The sequence below is a fragment of the Vitis vinifera genome, chromosome 18 (genome assembly GCF_030704535.1).
Source record: "Vitis vinifera cultivar Pinot Noir 40024 chromosome 18, ASM3070453v1".
NCBI lineage: Eukaryota > Viridiplantae > Streptophyta > Magnoliopsida > Vitales > Vitaceae > Vitis > Vitis vinifera.
The window spans coordinates 6,599,594-6,620,850 of record NC_081822.1 but is presented as its reverse complement, the minus strand read 5'-3'; the positions used below and the strand labels follow the sequence as shown (position 1 = coordinate 6,620,850).

The window sequence follows — 21,257 nt, the reverse complement described above, 5'->3', positions numbered from 1 at the left end:
AAGTTGGTCCTTTGAATTCCCCACACTGCCTCTAGCTTTGATAAAATTCTTAATGTATGAAATGCCTGTACCATACCCCCAATGTTTTATCATCCATTTCTATTTTGGTGGCTAGTGAGCAATTGACAAGAAAAATATGCATTTATTTAGGACGTTACAAGAAAAGCAAGCTGGGATTTATTGCCCTCGAATCTCAACCGGTCCTAAGAAAGTGAAAAAAAAAAAAAAAAACCAACATGTACAAGAACAGCAGAATTGATAATGATAATTAGGAAGACCAGCAGCTCAGTTCAAGGGCTCTGTGAAATCTCCCTGCCAAGGGTTCTGAAGTTGGGGAACCATGTAGCTGAAGTTGTTTGAGGGCAGCTTCTGATCCTTGTAGCAAGCAGGTGCTGGAGATACAGTTCCCAGATACAATATTAGCATGGAAAACTGTCTTGGCGAAGGCTTGAGAAGCAGGATTTACTGATTTAGAGTGGCGTGGTAGTATGATCATTGCTGCTGTTGGCGCCATCTTTAGGTTCTATTGATCAGATAAGAGAAGATTTTCTTAGTGAGCAGGTGAAAGAAAACTCAGAGAGCACATATGGAATGACGGAGAGAGGATGATCCATAGATCATTTATGGACTATTGAAGAAAACCGTGGGAGGGAAGTCTGTGGGACTCTGGGTTTTACAATTCCCACAGGCTACAGCTGGGCAGTAGTTTTGCTGGGTTTGTTTCTGCAGTTTGGTTAGGCGTGGACTGCTCCACATCCCAATACCTCATGTGTGATGTGTTGGGTACCTCTGGTTTGACTCCTTTCCAGGGGAAAGAAAAATACTTAGCTTGCTTTGCTGATTTGCTTCATGGTGCAAACTTTCACACGAATCAAAAGAGTATCTCTGTTATTTTCTATATAACTTAATAAATAGTTTGTGCGATTTCAACTCTCCTAGGGGTTAAAGTAGGCCCCGGTAAAGATTAAAAACCACAACGGCTTTAATTTGAAAACGACTCTAGTTACTAGCTTCAATAATATTATCATATTTTGTTTCCATTATTTTATAGATTTTAATGAATCCCCAAGCTAATACAGTTGTTTACTGTAGACCATCTAAAGGGGTGATCATTGAGTTGGACTAATGATATGGGTTGAGTGAGTGCTCATATCCTCTCATGGTAGATTTTAGTGCTTCTTGTGGATAACCTCTAGAGGAGCAAAGCCGAAAAAGGCATGCCAAGTTGGCATGGCATCTTTAAAAAATGATTCACCAGTTAATTAAGCCAAACCAAAAATTGAAATGCTGACATGTTCATATAATCAAGAGGAGTTCATACATACAAAGTTGTTAAAAACATTTTTCTTGTATCTAACATGGCATATCACACTGGAACATGGATCTTATTCCACTGCTTAATAAAATCCAATTGGGTCTCCCTATGTGAAGGGAGATACAGTATAGCAGATGCTATTCAGCTAATTTATACAAAACCGGAAGTTCAAACCTGAACTGCTAAAAGAATCTGTGACAGTGTTTTAAGTTTCAGTCTCTCAATTTCACATCTTCCCTTTTTTTCTTGTCAGAGAGCTTCAACTGCAAATCCAAGAGAATGATCTGTTACCAAGAGGTTTCATCAGATCATCCCTTCCATTGGACTGATAAATGGGTTTGAAGGATCCTTCAGCATCATCAACCAATATATCTCCTAACCTTCCTGTCGTATTACTCCACCCAACAGCCCTCTGCAAGATCAATTGCTTGTCTTCTCCTGATACACACGGATATAGGCAGCAATTAACAACCACAAAAGAACTCGCACAATGTTTTATTCTTTTACTTCGATCTTGAAAAGAGGAGATGAAAGACGAAAAGGAATATGATGATGTATAATTTGCTGAGCATATAATTATGCTGGAATGCCATGGTCGGAGGGAGTGAGAAACTTATCCATCATGACTCCATGAGTGGATCAATTCAGCCGTGTGCAATAAACTTGCTACAGAAGAGCCATAGGCCCATGGCTCTTTGATTATTGGAACATTACATCAGCCAGATTCTTTGAAACCACACAATCTAACTCCACTAAACTAAAAAACGTGAGTCACAAAATCCACTAGCTAATTTAAGGTCCATTAAAATATTATCAATGTGCACATGATTGTGACCCGGATCCAGTGCCCCCAAGAGTCATTACTGCTGAGAATTAATCTTAAAAGTGGGCCATATTGAGTGAGAATCTAACACCTAAGTGGTAGATAGATTCACGGCAGTGATATCAAAATCATGCGGATGATGGATGAAAAATTACCACATCCAAGATATTGGCATTCCTGAATCAACTGGATGTTGGTGCTGAGTGGGAAGAAAAAGGGCACCTGCTCTTCTATCCTGTCTCTCGTCAATTGGATGTTGGTGCGGAGCAAAAAGAACAGATGAAAAAGGGTCCCTGCTCATCTACACTCTCATCAAGGATGTTGATGTGGAGTGGGGAAAAAGGAAAGGCCCTGACCACAATGCTTAAGAAGTGTGAGCTAATAATAGAATTTAACAAACACAGTTCATGGGTAAACCCCATCAACCAAGCCAGTTTTACTAATTAAAAAGGGCTAAAATTCACTTGTATGTCTGCACTCAAAGCATTAAATCATAGATATCTCTGGTGGGGTTTTCAGAGATGAAGTTCAACTAGAACAGATGATCGGAATTGTAAAAACATTGCTGGCATACCAGATTAACAATCATGTTAAATATCAGCTAAGTTTTTTGGATTCACCAAATTATGATCCAATATTGAACACAACATTGAGAATTTGCTTTGCCTGACAGAAAATGAAGTCAATAAATTAGAAAGAATGATGAGGAAAAGAAAAAGGACAAGCCTGCAGGCCAAGATCCCACCATGATGGTAACTCCAACTTGTCTTCTTGGGATCATATCCCGTTTCAATTTGCCATTGCATCTCATCTTTTGCAGGGTAGCTTATTGTTAAAGGTATTTCTCCCGACAGCACCTCCCAGCATGATTCAATGTGATCCATAACAGCCATTGATTGCTTGAGAGTTGCAAGAGAAGATAAAATAGGAACGCAGGTGCCTAAAGCAAACCATCCTTGCAGGACTGACATCTGTATAAAATCAAATACCCATTCTGGGATTGAATCAGGAATAAAATTAAAGCTTATTTACTGTGGTGTTAGAATCTGTTTTATACTGGTATATGCCATTTAGTTGCCGGAAGTCAAGCCAGAAGTAAGTTTGCATGTCACAATTCAAGGCATGCAAGTGCTTCACTTCCCTATAAATTCCTCTCCTTTTAGTCATGTTTGAGCAAAGCCAGACCACATCTCAATGCCATAAAGACAAGAGCTAGCATTTCTGTTGGATACCCAGAAATACCCTGAGAGATGAATTCATGCAATTACAAAATATGTAAGATTTAGTTTTCAGCTGTTACAAACTTACGACAAAGCATGACTCTAATCAATGGAAAAAAAAAAGAAGACAAAATAGATGACTAAAATTTTATACTTATTATTTAATAATTTAAGTTGATTTTAAGTTTAATTATATTTAAATTATTAATTTAAAATTTATTACTTAATTTTTATTTTAAATATTAAAATTATTTAACAATATTAACTTAAAATTTATATATTTATCTTGATAAATTATAATTAAGTAAAAATGTCCCAATAACAATGAAGGTTACGGAATAGTAAAAAGATTGTGTAGGTGATTATTACAAATAAGAATAAAAAAAAGATAAAATAAAATATGAATTTAAAAATAAATAAATTATTTTTATTTATTACTTAAAATTATTTTTAACTTCAAATTATATTATTAAATTATTATATCAAATATATTTAATCTATTTAATAACTTAAATTAAATTATAATTAATTTTAAGTTTTTAAATTAGTTAACTAAGGCTCGGAAGATGGTTGGAATGCCAAAATGGGATAATTGTGTTTTGCACCCGTTGGACCCACAAATTAATGTTTGGTACATATAAGTTTATCATTTAAGCATAAAACTCAGAGAAAATGTGAAAATTAAAAATAAGAATATAAATTTTTTATTTTTCCAGAAATAACATTTGCTTATTATGAAAAGTAGATAAAACATTAATTTAAATTTTATTCCTTTTATAAATCTTAATAAAATTTAATGTAATTCAAATATTTGGAAAAAAATACACTATTTTTCAAAAAAATAAAAATAAATTATTATTATTATTATTTAAAAATCAAACATCTTGAAAAATATATATATTTAAAATTACATATATAAAAAATATGTAATATTTATTTTTTTAAATAATATATTTTTAAAATATTTAAAAAAAATTAATTTTTTAAAAATAATACATTTTCAGAATAATTATTAAAAAAATATTTAACATCAATAGAAAATGCTTTAAAGGATATATTGATCTCTCGAATTTTATACCTCGGCTTATACGGACCACAGTTTAATTTTTGAGTCTAGGTGAATCCAAAAACACAATTGTCCCTGACATAATTCCGAAAGTACTCTGCATCGGCGGCGAAGAGAAGTGACATCAACGTTAAAATCCGGCAGTGGATTGTCGACGTGGATGGACATTTCATCATCCATTTGCTTCGGGTTCCTTCGCCTCTGTCAAAATGGCTACGCCTGGTCGTTCCCACTGCCAACTGGAAGAGTAATGATAGGTGTTATTTGTTGACAGGTCGTACGATCCAGGCCAGCCAGGAATCCAGCATCATGCAGATGCACCCAATAGCAAGTCTAGTTGTCTGGCTTGACTTGGTGGCAACTGGCAAGGTCAAAATCTAATTTAGAAGTAATGCACATAATCAAATTCTCCCAAATATTTTCTATTGAATTAAAACAGTTCCATTTATTCCCATTAAAAGGTTGCGAAAAAGCCTACCGTGGGGATTCACATGCGAATACAACAACTTGGTGAAATAAAATATAAATTATAGATATTTTGTGAAATTATTATTTAAAATAGTTATTTTATTTTTTTTAATCATATTTTAAAAATACAATTTTTTTATTATTTATAAAAACTTAGAATTTAATTTTTAAATATATATTAAAAATCATAGTTTCGACATTCAACTTTCAAGATATACTTTTTAAATTTGAAATAAATCATAATATGAATTCTAATAAATTTTTTGAAAAAAAAAAAAAACAAAAAAAGAAGGGAAAAACTACGGAGATCCGAGATCTGTACACTATCCACAACAGCCCACCGCGTGTCCCGTGTCTACCGGCGCACTCTAGTCACAACTCCTAACTCACAACTCACAAGACCCACAACCTGCTCTCCCAAACTCCGCCGCCCCTCTTATCTCTCGTAACTTTGCGGAGTCAATTCTTCTGCCTTTTCGATCTTCAGAGTAGATCGCCTGGATTTTGTTTAGGATCCACTAGAATTGGATTCTATCCAAGGGTTTTGTCTCAGTTTCTTCTACGTTGATTAATCTTGGGCGTCCATTTGATGGTTTCAGAAATTTGATGACAGTATGTAGTGGAATATACGGAGTTTCTCTATGATCTGTGATCAGGTTGATGGCGTCAATTAGAAGAACTCAATCGCCTGCCTATCATGACCGTCCGTATCAGAACGGTGGGACTTCGTTTTCGGTGTCATCTCCTTCACAGAAGCTTCTGTCCAACGGTAAATGCTCGTCGCCGTTGCCATTTTTCTCTTCATACGGTGTCGGCATCCGGAGATTCGTCGCCGGAGCTTTTCTTCAGAAGTACTCTCGCAAAGTTTGGCGGCGATCGGCTTATAGGTGTTTGGTGTTCTTTTTGCTCGGTTTCTTGTTAGGTATGTCGCCATTCGGCGAAGTAGAAGATATTAAAAGTCAGGATTTCTCGTTCGAGATCAAGCCGTCACCGGTGAATGTGAAATTGGATCCGGAGAGTGTTGTTAAGCGCGAGGATTTTGTCTTGGATACTGTGAACTTAGGGGTGGAGCGGCAATCGAAGACGAAAGAGAGATTCAATTTTATACCTAAAAAGCAGATAATAGTGGTGACGCCGACCTATAACAGAGCGCTTCAGGCGTTTTACTTGAATAGATTGGGACAGGTGCTTAGGCTGGTGCCTCCGCCAATTTTGTGGATGGTAGTGGAGATGAATGTGGCCTCCATGGAGACTGCTGAGATATTGAGGAAGACGGGGGTTATGTATAGGCATATTGTGTGCACTAAGAATTCTACCAACGTAAAGGACAGGGGAGTTCACCAAAGGAACGCAGCTCTCGAGCACATTGAGCACCATAAGCTTGATGGGATTGTATATTTTGCAGATGATGATAATATCTATTCCCTTGAGTTGTTTAAGGGTTTGAGAGAGATCAGGTATTTTAAGCTTTAATTTGAGTTGATTTGATTTATTAGAGTTTCTATGATATGCTTTTATTTTCATCACAAGTATAACATATTAGTTGGATGTGATGTTTTTTTGTTTGTTGGAATTTGCTTTGTCAAACCTTTGCCTCATCTATGTACCTTATTTATTGAAGTATGGCTTCTTCTGCTCGTCTTATCAATATGCGTATCACCCTTGGTCCCTTAGAATTCCGTTTTCTATGTGGTAATCCTTCATTTTCTTCATTATTTGTATTGGATTTGGTTTACTTGATCTGATTCTTTGTTCATATGATATTACTTGTGATCTTGAGGCTCACATAAAAGGCTAAAACTCCAGCTACATTTTGGCTTTCTGCATTTTTAAGTATTGTATTCTCCCTTTCAGTTTTGAAGTTTTCACTTTTGCATTATGGTTTCTGCATTGCACCCAATATACATTAGTCTTAGTACTTATATTGTATGCATTCGATTTTATGTTTTACATTTTATTGGTTCTCCCATCTGGATTTTTGTTTTTTGGTAGAATCTTAGTGTCAGATGCTTAGACTTCGGTATTCTATTGTGCTTATCACAAGACTGAATCTTCATAAGAGAAGCTCCTTCATATCCCTACCATACCATCATCTTAAAATTGGTCTAAAGTTGTTTTATCTCAAATAAAATGAAGATATACGAGAAGATACTTACTAAATCAGTTCTCAAATCTTTTCAATCCAACTGCTTGAATCTAGTTTTTTCTTAAGTTTGGTTAAAATTCCTGGTGTTATCATCATGAATTTTACCATTTTTTCTTGATTTTCCTCCTATTTCTTGCTAATCCATAATGTTGATCTACTTGTGATTGATAGCCGATTTGGCACATGGCCTGTTGCCATGCTTGCACAAAGCAAAAACAAGGCAATATTAGAAGGTCCTGTCTGCAATGGAAGCCAAGTAATTGGATGGCACACAAATGAGAAAAGTAAGAGACTTCGGAGATTTCATGTTGATATGTCAGGATTTGCATTCAACAGCACCATCTTGTGGGATCCAAAGAAATGGCGACGTCCCACTTCAGCTCCAATTCAACAGTTGGACACAGTGAAGGAGGGTTTCCAAGTATACATCATTTCGTCGCAAATTTTGGTTATGCTTACATAAATCCAGGGTACATTGACATTGTCTTTTCACAGGAAACCACATTTATAGAGCAACTGGTGGAAGATGAAAGTCAAATGGAAGGGACACCTGCTGGTTGTTCAAGGATAATGAACTGGCATCTTCATTTGGAAGCTCGAAATCTTGTTTACCCCAGAGGCTGGCTACTTCAGAAGAACCTAGATGTCGTTCTCCCCATTAAATGATGGAACTTCAACCTGTAATCTTGAAACTTGGAGCTTGAAACAGGTCAGAATTATGAGAAAGCGTTGATACACTTTCAACTCGTGCATATTTGTAAGTTTTAAGCTTGATGGTTGGGGAGATTGACCTGTCAAAGAAAATTTAGAAAAAATAACAATATAAAGATTAAAGTAAAAATAAAAATTAAAAGCTTCTTGCCCGCTCAGAAAATGATGATAAGAGAAAAAGACACCAATAGCTCTTTGATTATCTGGGTGGTGATATTTTCAAGATGCTTTGTTTTTTGCTCAGTTTATTCTTTTAATTACACCATTGAAAACAAAATCATGGTATTCTTTTTAAGGAAATTCCCATATTCTCAATGGATCTACAGTTTTATGTGACTAACAGTATATTCTCAAGTGTCCTTATACCCCTGAATTTTTTTCATGGCAGTTGCTGCTATCATTTTATGTTGGTTGGTACCTCATTCTCAGGCGGATCACAACAACAATTTGCCATCATCATCAGCGGCAGCTGTGCTGGCAAATACCTGATAGGAGCAAACAAATAGAAGATTCATGATTTTTTATTGTATTAGTTTTCCTGCATGATATTCTTTCACAGGAAGAAGATTTGTTTCTCGTTGTAGAGTTGGTGCTTGTTCTATCGGGGGTGTTGGTTGTCTCAAAATTTTCTGAAACAATTCAACCCAAACCCCACTCCCCCAAAATGGCAGAATGGGATGAAGCCAGGACCTGGGAAATATAGTGATTCAGATTTCGAAATCGACTTTTAAGTAGCACTTCTGGTTTGGGGATTGTACTTTGCAACTTGGACTTTCATATTTGGAGGGGATTTAACAGTCTTTACATTGTTTATTTCATGCTAAAATTGCCAAGAAAGGTTTGGCGAGGGGCATTTGACAATTTTATATGCGGATCCTTCTATTTTTGTTCTCTCTGGAAATGGTACCATTTTACAGCCATCAGTTGAAGCAATAATACACTAATTCTGTGCTACCAAAGAACGTCATGGCAAAACAATAGCATTGATACCATATACCTGTTGAGTTGTGGGAAATCGACTAATACTTGGACATGACTACGAAGAAACAGGAATGAATGTTTGATTCTAATATCAGTTGCTCTTAGAATTGCTTTGCTTCCAAGCATCATAGTCTTCTACTTGTATGCTTCACTTCAATTGATGGGAAGGCGTGGACCAGTGTACTCCGAAGTAGCACATCAATCACATGGTACCCCCGTCTTCACCATCATTGTGATAACACCCCCGCTTGCCAAGTCAAGCAAAACAGCTAGCCATGCAGCTGCTTTGGGCATGGTCACCTCTTTTTTTTTTTCCATTTTTTTCCTTCTGTGAATTTTATCGTTCCATCTGTATGTCATTTTCAATGCTTTTTTATTTACCTCAACACAAGGGCATTATATATATAAGAACAGAACAAAGGCTCAAGCGCTTAGAGGCGTGGCCTTTTTCACCAGCAATAACTTTTAGTTTGGACAACAACAGAATTTAATCTTTGCTGCCTAACATGGACCCGCATAAATCACAATATAGTGTCACATGTGAATGTATGTATTTCATTTTCAATCCACTGTTCATGTAGTAATCCTTCCCATGGATGCATTTTCATTCCACAATCCCACCGACATTCTCGTTCTCCCTCCAACAGGAGGAAAATGTCTAAACCCTCTACAAACCCATTGTTCTATTAAAAGGTAAAAAAAAAAAAAAAAAACATCAATAACAATGAACAGCTACATGTCAAATCTTGCATTTAGGTGGCCGAAGGAAAATTGGGAACAATTCAGCCTCTTTACAACTAGGGAAGGGGGCACAATTCAACACAGCCCCAATGCAAAGACATCTTGGTATCAACACAAGCTCTATAATCATTTTTCATTTGGGACCAACGTCCAACAGAGTCAAGAGAACGGTCAATGACTTCAACTATGTTTCTTTTTTTACGCTAACCACCCAACAGAATACACCCTTTCACCTGAACAAGGCCTGGAATGATGAACATAAAAAATTAAAATAATAAAAACAAAATAATAATGAAAGAGAGAACAGAACAAAAAAAATATATATAACTATGATACATTCCCTAGTGCAGCTAGAAAGGGGGAAATTTCTGTTGGACCAATTCTTCACCTCAAGCTTATATACATTCCACAAAAACTCATCCAGGTTCCACTGGTGAGTGGACAAATAATCTGCTTGAGTGACTAGGCGCTGTGTGAGCAGTCTTTTAACTTTCTTTTTCAACAGCTTGAACTTTGGTCTTTTTGACAGCCGCTATGGTGTTATCAGTCAATTTCTGAACTCAACAGGCCCAGTTATCAAGTTAGAGTTGCTCCATGAACAGAAGAACTTGTGTCTGATGAATGCAGAGACGATGGAGGGTGTGATTGCTGCATGTGGGGTTCATTTACCAGACCAAGAACTATGAGAATTGATCTGCCAAAATGCAAACTCAATGAGTTCATCAAAAACAAAAGGTGAGGGCCCAATCCTACCAGAGACAAAAAAACTTAAACAATGGAAATTTTCTTGATTCTGCTAGAATAAACAATGGTAATAGCAATTCCACATTGTCAGTCGGTTGAAAGAGCTATGTTTCTTAAACTCATAATACAACAAAGCCTTGGGAGCTTTAATGCTAAAAAACATTGAAAATGAAGTGAACACAGCAAAATTAACACCCAAAAGCTAAATGACTTAATTCTTTATATTACTGCAACTGACAGAAAAAAATTTAAGCCTCCTAAAATTAATGTTTATGCCAAATACAACATGAAAACTAAAACAGTAAATAAAGACGACTATGTGAATGGATGTTTCTTATCATCATAACCAGATGAATGTATGATAACCATAATAATATCCATATTTGATGAGTTTCATCCTCATCTTTGAACCATAGAAACACATCCCCTTTTCATAAAATGTTCAATGATTTTGCATGAAACTCGTGAAATATATTTAGAACTTCAATCCTCACACTGTGAAACACCCATTTAAATGGAAATTACAAGTTTAATATTCATTGCTTTGTCTTCAATTGATGGAGAGAATATAACCCCAAAATTATACCCAAGAAGGTTTATAACTTAGCCAATTATAATCCTAATCTGTTAACCAATGCCTTCTAAGTAACTTGAATCAAGATTTTTTATCAGAATCTGAATTTTACTGTTTCCTATCTGAGAGGTTGTATATAGTCATGGAAACGACACAGCCAATGCTACCTCTAGGACGAAAAGGCCAATGTGTCAACACAACAAGATGCGAAAGATTAGCATAAGGGGATGGCATCTGTTTAGCATACCATATACATTCGAGAGTTCCACAAGATTCCCACTTGTGAGCGAGTGCAACATTAGATTGAAGCTTAAAACTTGTGTTTCTATAGTTGATGTAAATCCTCTTAATTTAAAACTTGAAATAGCATGTTAGAAGTCTATTCAGAATGATCCAGTGAGGCATTTCCCAATCTTTTCAAACAAAACAGTATGTTATGACATCTCCAAAATAATTCATTATAACTGCCGAAATTTCTAAAATTTACTGAATTTAACAATATGACAATAATCTTCACATTAACAAATAATGCAGTAATATGCAGAAAGGACCTCCAAAACTGTACCTAGGCAATGATGATTTTATACTTGGTTGGCTAGCATAAGCAGAAAGAGGACCTCTGAGGTTAGCATGTTTGTTCAGAGCACTTTCAAGCTGTGGAGCTGGTAGCTGCAAGCAGTAAATGACTTAGACAAAGCTGTAAATCGAAATTACAAAGAAGGCAACCAGAAATTTTTCGTACACAAATAGACCATCAATTACCTGTAACAGTACACGGAAAGAATGTGGCTGTGTCTGAGACACACATTTCAAGAACCCGACCCACAACTTTGGCATTCTCCACACCTGCATTCGACACAAATATACAAATAATCAGTTGTCCCATAGACGCTGATAACTGACTTATAAACCCATACACACATTTTTTCTTTCTTCTTTATTTTTGGATATACACATTTTTTTTCTATTTTTTGTTCCTTATCAGGACTCAAACTTGCAACCTTCCACATTCCTATCCAATGCCTTACCATTTGAGCCAAGCCTCAAGGGCCATGCAAACATAAAATTCAAAAGAGCTTAAGTTCAACTTGAGTTGGCATACCTGTTTACTCACAAGCTTGGAAAGTATCTCCATTACAAAATCAACCTGAACAGAGCAAGCATAAGGGTGATGAACTATTGTTTGATCCCTCTTCATAGAATTTGATTATTTCAGAGACTTAAAGACTACAACCAAACACAAGCACAAGGACACATACAAATACAATAAGATGTTTCTAGGAACAGAGTCTTATGTTTACTTCTCTAAACCTATCCAATAAAGCATTTGTGCACTTATGCAGAGGCAGTTACTCTATGCAATACAAATATGTTGAGAAAAGCCCACAACTTACTCTTAGCATCACATACATGGTCCAACTCATAAGGACAATTCTGAAAAAAAAAATTCCTTTTACATAATCAAATCACAATGGTAAGGGCAAGGTAAAAGTTGCAAGTTTCGGATGGAAAAGTTTATAGTTTCAGAACAGGCTATACATCATATTCATCACATGCATAGTGAGACTAGTGCTCTCAAGGACTTTCTCTCTGGAGTGTGCTTATGCGGTGTATAAATAATTATTGTTTAATGATACGCAAGGTCTTTACCAAAAGGCTTTTGCTATTTCTGTACTGGAAACACAATTCTTCCTCATTATCAGTCTAATAGCTTTACATGAGAAATATTTTTTAATAGCTCATTAGTTATTGTAGCCTATTTGGGGTTTCTCTTTTTTCAGGGATGGGGCCTTTTCCCCTGTGCTTGAATTTTTTTTATTTATTATTATTATTATTTTTTATCAGACTGCTTGAATTTATGTTATTATCTATTAATAGATGATAAGGCGTTCATCCTAAAACCCCACCATCAGTGGTGGGTTTTTTGGAACAAGGTATATCGTGTCTAGTAAAAATGCATACTAGAGAAGTTCCCTTTGCAACGAGATGGGCATGCAGGCATAACCCATAAAAGATATCCTAATACAATCATTGCTCTAGTATCCATTTTATTTCTTTTTTTTCTATTTCAGTTATCACTGGAATAGCATACCACTAGGTAATATGGTTAGTGTCAATAGTTAGGCTTTGCTTGTTTTTTCAGTTACATTTTAGGGTCCTGCATTCTAATCGGTATAACCTGACTGTTCTTGCAAATTTCATGTATTGCTTATACTTTAACCATACCTACTCAACAAAAACAGAATCCAATCTAATGGTACAAATTTTCATCGAATAAGAAGCCATCAAACCAATATGCAGCATGAACTTGCTATGGCTATCAGATATAAGAAAATTATGAATGACAAATAAACAACTCTTTACCAGGGTAGGATAAGCATCAATTGCCTGAATTACTGTTCTCATGAAGAGTAGAGGCAATGGAGTATGATCAACCTGAAAATTGGATAGGTTACTACAAGCAAGATATTAATTTTAAGTCCAATAATTTCAGAATTGCAAATGGACAACTTTCACATACCATCTGGTTCAAGGCCTTTGCCAAAACCTGTGGTGTGAAAACCGTACGTTGCTCAAAACAAGCAGAGCAAGCTTCTGTTATCTGAAATCATGAAACAGCAGCACAAAAAGCATTATAATGAATGCAATGCAACAGGAAATCATGACGGTACCAAGACTTGGAAAGCTGTAACCACCTAGAGAAGGCATGCCCATTGCAAATGTGACATAAGGATATCATTTAACAGGGTTTTAATGGACAATATCATACTGGCTAACTCCAAATAGTCAAAATAAGCCTTTGAATAATCAACTTGTTCAAGGTACGAGAATATTCACCACAAATATTGTCTAACCAATCTAACCTGGAGTCCAGGCTAGGACCACAGAGTGTACTGAATCTGACAGAGACACAAGTCCAACTTGACCAACGGGTAAGGTCGGAGTAAAGCATTTATATTGGAAGAAAACTTAATATATATGGATATATATTTTTGATAGGTTACCAGATTGTAGTTCCTGTCTCCTTAGAACTCAAGGATACAGAGGTAAAACCTATAGAACAGATCCTGTTCAAGTAAGGTCATTTGGGAGAAAACTTAATACATGGTTCATAGTATCAGAAATATGCATATATTACACTGAATGGATGTTATAACATATGTAGGATAAAGTTATAACACTACCGATAATAATAATTAAGTTAAGAAACCCTAGTTTTAACTGGTTTCAAATGTTTCATACCTCATATGATCTTTCCTCATATGATCTTTCCTATATTTACTTATCTATTTATGGACTTTATCCTTCTCTGACAATTTCACAGTTATTACTGATGTTCTATAATTTGTAAAACATGCTCTAAGATTATTAAAGAACCATATGCATATTGAAATAAAAAAAGGATGTCACATTTCACCCAACCTAACTCGTGTTTGGGTTGACCAACAGCACCTCTAATGGAGTTGGTTTAGTAAGCAAGCTACTCAATCAGAACCCTGTGGTAGGTCTTGGGATCTACAGCCTGATGTAAGCTGCCTGAATTTCCATCCTAACCTGGATTATTTTTCATATTCATCAATTAACACAAACATTTTTTTAGACATTTGATAGCTGTAAACTAGGACAGAAATAAAGCATTGGGTGGAACTCTTCTTTGGGATACTCATTTCGGTCAACCGGCTGTGGAAGCTTTTACTCGAGGGGGTGCTCCTGGACCAGTGAATATCTCTTATTCTGGTGTTTATCAGTGGTGGTATACAATCGGTTTGTTTATCAGTGGTGGTATACAATCGGTTTGTTTATCATTGGTGGTATACAATCGGTTTACGCACTAATGGTAATCATTCTATCAGATCAAATGTGGCCACATAACTCCTATACAGTGAACCAGATTTGGAAGGTAGCAGCCACACACGGTGAGTAGATATGGGACCCTGACAAAACTAAAATTTCATCAACCAAAAAAAACAAAAACATCTTTTCAAAGATAGAAGATATGCCTTTTTGAGTGCAATGCCATCTTTCTCAGGACTAATGTCATGGATAGCAACCAACACTTCTGCAGGCGTCAATGCTGGACCTGTATGAGCTGAACCCTGCCATCAAACACATGAACTCTTAGCAATTTTTGTTGACTTCAAAAACTGCCAACTAAATATCTTATCTCATCTAGCATTGAAAATCACACATATCCATGCTAGAAATCATCAAGAACTTAATGCAATGCATATTCTAAAAGACAATTGAAAGAAAACAGTGGGTGATATTCTGGTGGACTATATTGCTTTAGGAGTATGACTGATCAACAACAATAGTTTTCATGGCTCCTATGTGTATGTTCAATATGTGGCAGTGGAGAATCGAAGATCAACTTGCTTTTGCTTCTGCCTTAAGCTGATCAATGAGACAATTTCCTTTCATTCTGTCACATGCTTATTAAAATTTTCAATCCAACAAGATAGTTTACCCTCTATGATCACCAAACAAATACATCTGATATGCTGGCAATAGAGAATTCAAAAGTGAATGAGCTTTTGCCTCCGCTCCACAATCAACTAGGGATAGAAATTCTTCAAAAATTATTCATTCCATCACTTGTTCAGTGAAATCTCAAACCCAACATGAATAGGCATTATTAACATGTTTGCCTTCTAATAAAAATGTTAACAGAACTATATTTTTTCCTTGAGCATGGCAAAGATAGCAAAAGCATAAAAAGCCATTATAAAAAGTTCACAAACAAATGGCAGGGTTCTTAACACAATGCAAGTTGAGAAACAAATGTCAGGCTTCCTAAGACAATGCATCCAAACAGATAAAAGTAGAAGCATTAGTAGCCTTGTTACTCATTGAAAAAGAATGAGACGAGATAATAGTCTTATTACAAGTTATACACGTTTATATCTGGAGCCAATGATTTATACCTGTAGTATATTGGCAAGTGCATCCTGAAATTTGTCCAATGGAAGGTCAATGAGCCGAGGAAAAATAGGTAAAACCTGAGATCGCAATTAAAATCCACACACATAAGAAGATATCTATGTGAAGTTAACGACAATAAAATTTAACCACACAGCTATTTCACAATAGCTATGAAAATTTATAACTATGACCTGAGATTGTTTGAGAAGTAAAATGAGACAAATAGAACATAAATTAACCTGCAATGCCATCATCTTGTGGATCAACATTAACTCAAACAATTTTCCATTTAACTAGGATAGGAGTCTTCACTTTTGTTCTAATCCAAGTTGCATTAATAATATCAGTATTTAAGAATGATCTGCTTTCTTCTTTTCCCTCTATTGAAAGATTCCTCATTCTTCATTAGTATTTTGATGATATTGTTAAGGCTTATGTCTGAAAAAGCTTGATAAACAATGTTGGCCCATTTCCTAACAACTGTAACTTTTATGTCAATTGATAGCTTAACATGGCATTAGAGCCCTATCCTAGTATTTCTTTTTTCTTTTTTCTTTTTTTTTTTTTTATCAGAAACAAACAAATGTCATAATTGAGAATAAATAAAACATGAGAAGGATGAGAAATCATTCCCATGATATACAAACCTGATAAAAAAGATCTAAGTAAACCTCCACTATATATGGAGGGCTATACAAAGGTACAAAAAGCCTATACAAGTATAACAATTCCTGACCCTATAGACCCAACTCTAAGGTGTACATATCAAAAGCCAACTAAGCTGAATTACACTCAAAGGATAGGGTTTAAAAACATTTGCACAATAAAACCAAAAAAAAACATAGAAATGAAACAAATCCCACATCATCTCTAGTGTCTTCCAAGTATCCTAAAAAATCTCAACGTTTCTCTTTCTCCGCACAATCCACAACAAAGAGAGACACACGATCCTCCAAAGAGTCTTACCTCTAATAGAGTTCTCAAAACACTTGAAAGAAATCACCAACATATTGCAAAGATTGTCTGATTGAACCCACTCCATCCTAGCCTGTGAGAATATCCTATGTGACAATCCCAAAGTAAACGGACAATGTAAGAAAAAATGATCAATCACTTCTCTACTCCTACATAAGATGCACCAATCAAGGCTAAGGGCTTTGAAAAACCTTCTTAACTATAACATATCATTGGTATTTACCTTCTTATGTGTCACTACTAAGCAAAGGTCATGACCTTAGAGGGGACTCTTGATTTCCATAAAAAAGTAACTGGATAGAAACGAACGGAATCTAAGAAATTGGATAAGGCTAGAAGAAAAGATTTTACTGAGAATATACTCCTGAACAAGACAACACCCAAGCTTTTGCATCAAGAACAAAAGGAGTCAAAAGAAGATGGGAAAGTAAGGACATTAATCTTTCAAGATCCTCAATCTCCATATTAGTTAGATTGTGGCAGAAAATAAGATCCCAAGACAAAGAAGTGCCACTATCCTAGTATTTCTTGAGCCCACATGTGTAGGGTTGGATTCACTATTTTTTTTTTTGTAATGGTGGTAATGTTTTCAAAATAGACAGAAGTGTTCGATTGGACACAAATATACTTCTTTTATGATTTTAGGAATTTTGGTCCTTATTATTTGAATTGTTTTGGTGGATACTTTTGGTTCAAATTTGTTCCACATGTTCCACTTGGGTCAAGTGATGATTGAAATATTGGTTTATTCCATTTGGAAGTCTATTTTTGGTTTATTGTCGGATCCTATATTGTTTGGGTTAGGAGATGATTGGACTGTTGCTTCATACCATGTGGAAGACTATTATTGTTTGTTTGTAGCTAGTTCATGCGACTTAAGTGGGTTTGCACACTTAGGGTAGAAGATGACTAGCTTGTTGTTCATTTGAATAGATATTTTATATTTTATTTTTGTAATGTTTAGAATTTGAGTTCAATTTTTTCGCGAGGTGTATTTGGATCTTCAAGCTTTGAAATTTCTTTTGGGTGATGATAAATTATACCTACACAAGGATGACGAAACACTAAAATTAGTTAGCATTAATAATCTTGCTTGGCTCATGCTTTTAAAATCTTCTACATGGTATCAAAGAAAAATTTTACATGAGATCATTTGTTTAAAGTTTTCATTTCCCATCTTTATTAAGCCCATATGCAAGCCCAAAAAGAAAGTCACTCACATAGTGGGATGTTAGGAACAAGCCTAAAGAAGCTTGATATATATTGTTTACCTATTACCTAACAATTTAATCTTTTAAGTCAATAAAAAAAGATTGCTTACTGTTGAAATAATGCCAAAGTTAGGACTTTAATTTAGGAATAAAAAAGGAGAGATCATTTAGGATATTTCCTTATGATTTAGTTTCCTAATTTTAGGAGAGAATTAAGCTAGATTGATTTTTTTCTTATTCAGTCATTTGTGTATATATATGTGTATGGTGTGTACCGATTAATATCAATAAAGGAGTTCAGAAATTCTTCATGGTATCAGAGCCAGTTTTCTGAAACCCTAATCCCTTATGGCCACCTCTTATTCAGGCCATCACTCATTCCGGCCAAATCTCTCTGGCCATATCTCAATCCGATCATCTCTCTCTCTCTCTCTCTCATTCCGATCATCAGTCCCTGTTCTCAGAGCCAAGGGAGAAAACGCTTTCCGGACAGTCGAATCGTCGTCAGAAAACACTCACCGCCGGCAACTTTTCCGGCGAACTTTTCCGGCGAACTTTCCGGCGACGATTTTTTTCTACACTGCAAGGAGCGCCTGGAGGAGATCTCCAATTTGTCCCAAAGCACCGGAACCAAAAACCCATCCACGCGCCGCCCACGCGTGTTTTTCCGGCCGGCGACTGCATCTCACGCGCCGGCGCGTGAGGGCGCGTGAGCCACTTTCCGACGACGCGCTTCCTCCTCCAGGCTCGCCTGACGCCGACCAGCCACCCTTCCTACCTGTTTGTGCAATCCGAGCCCTGCACGTGCCTCTTTTGGGGTTCTTTTGCTTCCACGGGTCCTCTGATCAGATTTTCCGGCGTCCTCCGGCTATTTTTTCTCAACTCCAGTCCCTGCACGTGCCTTGAAAAGTGTTCTTCTACCTTTCCGGTCCATGACAAAATACGGAATGGCATCATCACAAGTATCCAGCGTCACGTCACCAGAATCAGGGGGCAGATCTGAAATTCCAAACCTTGGTGGCAATGATTCCTCTCCTATTCTCATCACATGACACAAATTAAATGGCCATAACTATTTACAGTGGTCACAATCTGTGTTGCTGTTCATTTGCGGTAAAGGAAAGGATGAGTACCTCACTGGAGAAGCAGTCATGCCAGAAACTACAGAACCGGGTTTCAGGAAGTGGAAGATTGAAAACAGCATGATCATGTCATGGCTTATCAATTCCATGAACAATGACATAGGCGAAAATTTCTTGCTGTTTGGGACTGCAAAGGACATATGGGATGCAGCCAAAGAAACTTACTCAAGTTCTAAAAATACTTCAGAACTGTTTCAGGTTGAATCAGCTCTACATGACTTCCGCCAAGGAGAGCAGTCAGTTACTCAGTATTACAACACACTCACAAGGTATTGGCAGCAACTTGACTTATTTGAGACTCACTCATGGAAATGTTCGGATGATGCAGCAACATACAGGCAAATTGTGGAACAAAAGAGACTGTTCAAGTTCTTCCTAGGACTAAACAGGGAATTGGATGATGTTAGAGGCCGAATCATGGGCATTAAACCCCTGCCAAGTCTCAGGGAGGCTTTTTCAGAGGTTAGGCGTGAAGAAAGTAGAAAGAAAGTGATGATGGGATCAAAAGAGCAACCTGCCCCAACATTGGATGCCTCTGCCCTTGCTGCTCGGTCATTTAATAGTAGTGGTGGAGATCGTCAGAAACGGGATAGGCCTTGGTGTGATTATTGTAAGAAACCAGGCCATTATAAGGAGACTTGCTGGAAGCTTCATGGCAAACCTGCTGATTGGAAACCAAAGCCACGGTTTGACAGAGATGGCAGAGCACACGTGGCTGCCAACTCTGAGAGCACATCTGTTCCCGAGCCGAGTCCATTCAACAAAGAGCAGATGGAGATGCTACAGAAATTATTAAGCCAAGTTGGCAGTGGCAGTACTACCGGTGTAGCCTTCACTGCTAATCGAGGAGGAATGAGGCCGTGGATAGTAGACACAGGTGCTTCTGATCACATGACAGGAGATGCTGCCATTCTTCAAAATTACAAGCCAAGTAATGGTCATTCATCCGTCCATATTGCTGATGGTTCAAAGTCAAAAATTGTCGGGACAGGTTCTATAAAACTTACTAAAGACTTATATCTTGACTCTGTTCTCCATGTTCCAAACTTGGATTGTAATCTTTTGTCCATTAGCAAATTGGCTCATGATCTCCAATGTGTTACTAAATTCTATCCAAACTTGTGTGTTTTTCAGGACTTGAAATCGGGGAAGATGATTGGCAGTGCTGAACTGTGTTCCGGGCTCTACCTCCTTTCATGTGGCCAATTCTCAAACCAAGTCTCTCAAGCAAGTTGCGTACAGTCTCAGAGTATGTCAGAGTCTTTCAATTCTGTGTCAAATTCTAAGGTCAATAAAGATAGTGAGATTATAATGTTACACTATCGCCTTGGTCATCCTAGCTTTGTTTACCTTGCAAAATTGTTTCCCAGATTATTTATCAATAAAAATCCAGCATCTTATCACTGTGAAATTTGTCAGTTTGCAAAGCATACTCGAACAGTATATCCTCAAATCCCATACAAACCTTCGACTGTTTTCTCTCTAGTACATAGTGATGTGTGGGGTCCCTCCCGGATAAAAAATATTTCTGGCACTCGATGGTTTGTGACATTCGTTGATGATCATACTCGGGTAACATGGGTTTTCCTTATGAAAGAAAAGTCAGAGGTCGGGCACATTTTTCAAACCTTCAATCTTATGGTTCAAAATCAATTCAATTCCAAAATACAAGTCCTCAAGTCAGATAATGCAAAGGAATACTTTACTAGTAGTCTCAGTACTTATCTTCAAAATCATGGCATTATCCACATAAGTTCTTGCGTTGACACCCCACAACAAAATGGGGTGGCCGAACGCAAGAATAGACATCTCTTGGAGGTTCCCCGGTGCCTTATGTTTTCCTCTAATGTTCCAAACTATTTCTGGGGGGAAGCTATTCTCACAGCTACCTATTTGATTAACCGTATGCCATCCAGAGTGCTTACCTTTCAATCCCCACGTCAACTTTTCTTAAAACAGTTTCCTCACACCCATGCCGCCTCTTCTGATTTACCACTCAAAGTATTTGGTTGTACGGCATTCGTTCATGTGTATCCTCAAAATCGTAGCAAATTTGCTCCTCGAGCAAATAAGTGCATTTTTCTAGGGTATTCTCCAACCCAAAAAGGGTACAAATGCTATTCTCCAACCAACAAAAGATTTTACACCACCATGGACGTCTCTTTCTTTGAACATGTCTTCTTCTATCCCAAATCTCATGTTCAGGGGGAGAGCATG

General features: G+C 36.7%; 2 protein-coding genes, 1 non-coding gene and 1 pseudogene across 8 annotated transcripts in view; 1 reads left to right on the top strand and 3 right to left on the bottom strand.

Moving 5' to 3' along the window:
- Positions 1-2,535: 2,535 nt before the first annotated feature.
- Positions 2,536-4,604, bottom strand: LOC132253073 (probable alkaline/neutral invertase F; annotated as a pseudogene).
- Positions 4,605-5,101: 497 nt separating this feature from the next.
- LOC100248926 (probable beta-1,4-xylosyltransferase IRX9H) lies at positions 5,102-8,669 on the top strand. 3 transcript variants are annotated; one of them, XM_002283589.5, is made up of 4 exons: positions 5,102-6,349; positions 7,210-7,459; positions 7,534-7,747; positions 8,138-8,669. In XM_002283589.5, exons 1-3 carry the CDS (start codon positions 5,553-5,555, stop codon positions 7,702-7,704), a joined length of 1,218 nt encoding a protein of 405 aa, XP_002283625.1. In that variant the 5' UTR covers positions 5,102-5,552; the 3' UTR covers positions 7,705-7,747; positions 8,138-8,669. The 3 variants fall into 3 exon arrangements, 2 of the variants coding, with proteins under 2 accessions (XP_002283625.1, XP_059590860.1); XR_788234.3 differs by having other exon boundaries at positions 5,205-6,349; positions 7,534-7,795; XM_059734877.1 differs by lacking the exon at positions 8,138-8,669 and having other exon boundaries at positions 5,205-6,349; positions 7,534-8,091.
- Positions 8,670-9,579: 910 nt separating this feature from the next.
- LOC100266091 (uncharacterized) overlaps positions 9,580-21,257 on the bottom strand; it is a 59,757-nt gene continuing 48,079 nt past the window's right edge. For 3 of the 4 annotated variants that reach the window (XM_010666149.3, XM_010666151.3, XM_010666152.3), the window contains 8 exons: positions 15,715-15,789; positions 14,791-14,886; positions 13,311-13,391; positions 13,154-13,225; positions 11,892-11,936; positions 11,552-11,635; positions 11,355-11,458; positions 9,580-10,165 (listed from right to left, as the gene is read on the bottom strand). In XM_010666149.3, the coding sequence (XP_010664451.1) occupies positions 10,048-10,165; positions 11,355-11,458; positions 11,552-11,635; positions 11,892-11,936; positions 13,154-13,225; positions 13,311-13,391; positions 14,791-14,886; positions 15,715-15,789 (675 nt within the window). In that variant the 3' untranslated portion in view covers positions 9,580-10,047. The remainder of the gene's footprint in view (positions 10,166-11,354; positions 11,459-11,551; positions 11,636-11,891; positions 11,937-13,153; positions 13,226-13,310; positions 13,392-14,790; positions 14,887-15,714; positions 15,790-21,257) is intronic. The other variant, XR_788233.3, reaches the window with a different exon arrangement.
- On the bottom strand, positions 13,687-13,875 carry LOC132253319 (small nucleolar RNA U3). Its single transcript, XR_009465194.1, has one exon. It is a non-coding gene; the product is annotated as a small nucleolar RNA U3 (small nucleolar RNA).

Coding starts and splice junctions, on each gene's coding strand:
- LOC100248926 (XM_002283589.5), top strand. CDS start 5,553: ATGGCGTCAATTAGAAGAACTCAATCGCCTGCCTATCATGACCGTCCG. Junction 6,350..7,209: donor AAGGGTTTGAGAGAGATCAG/GTATTTTAAGCT, acceptor TGTGATTGATAG/CCGATTTGGCACATGGCCTG. Junction 7,460..7,533: donor CAGTGAAGGAGGGTTTCCAA/GTATACATCATT, acceptor GTCTTTTCACAG/GAAACCACATTTATAGAGCA.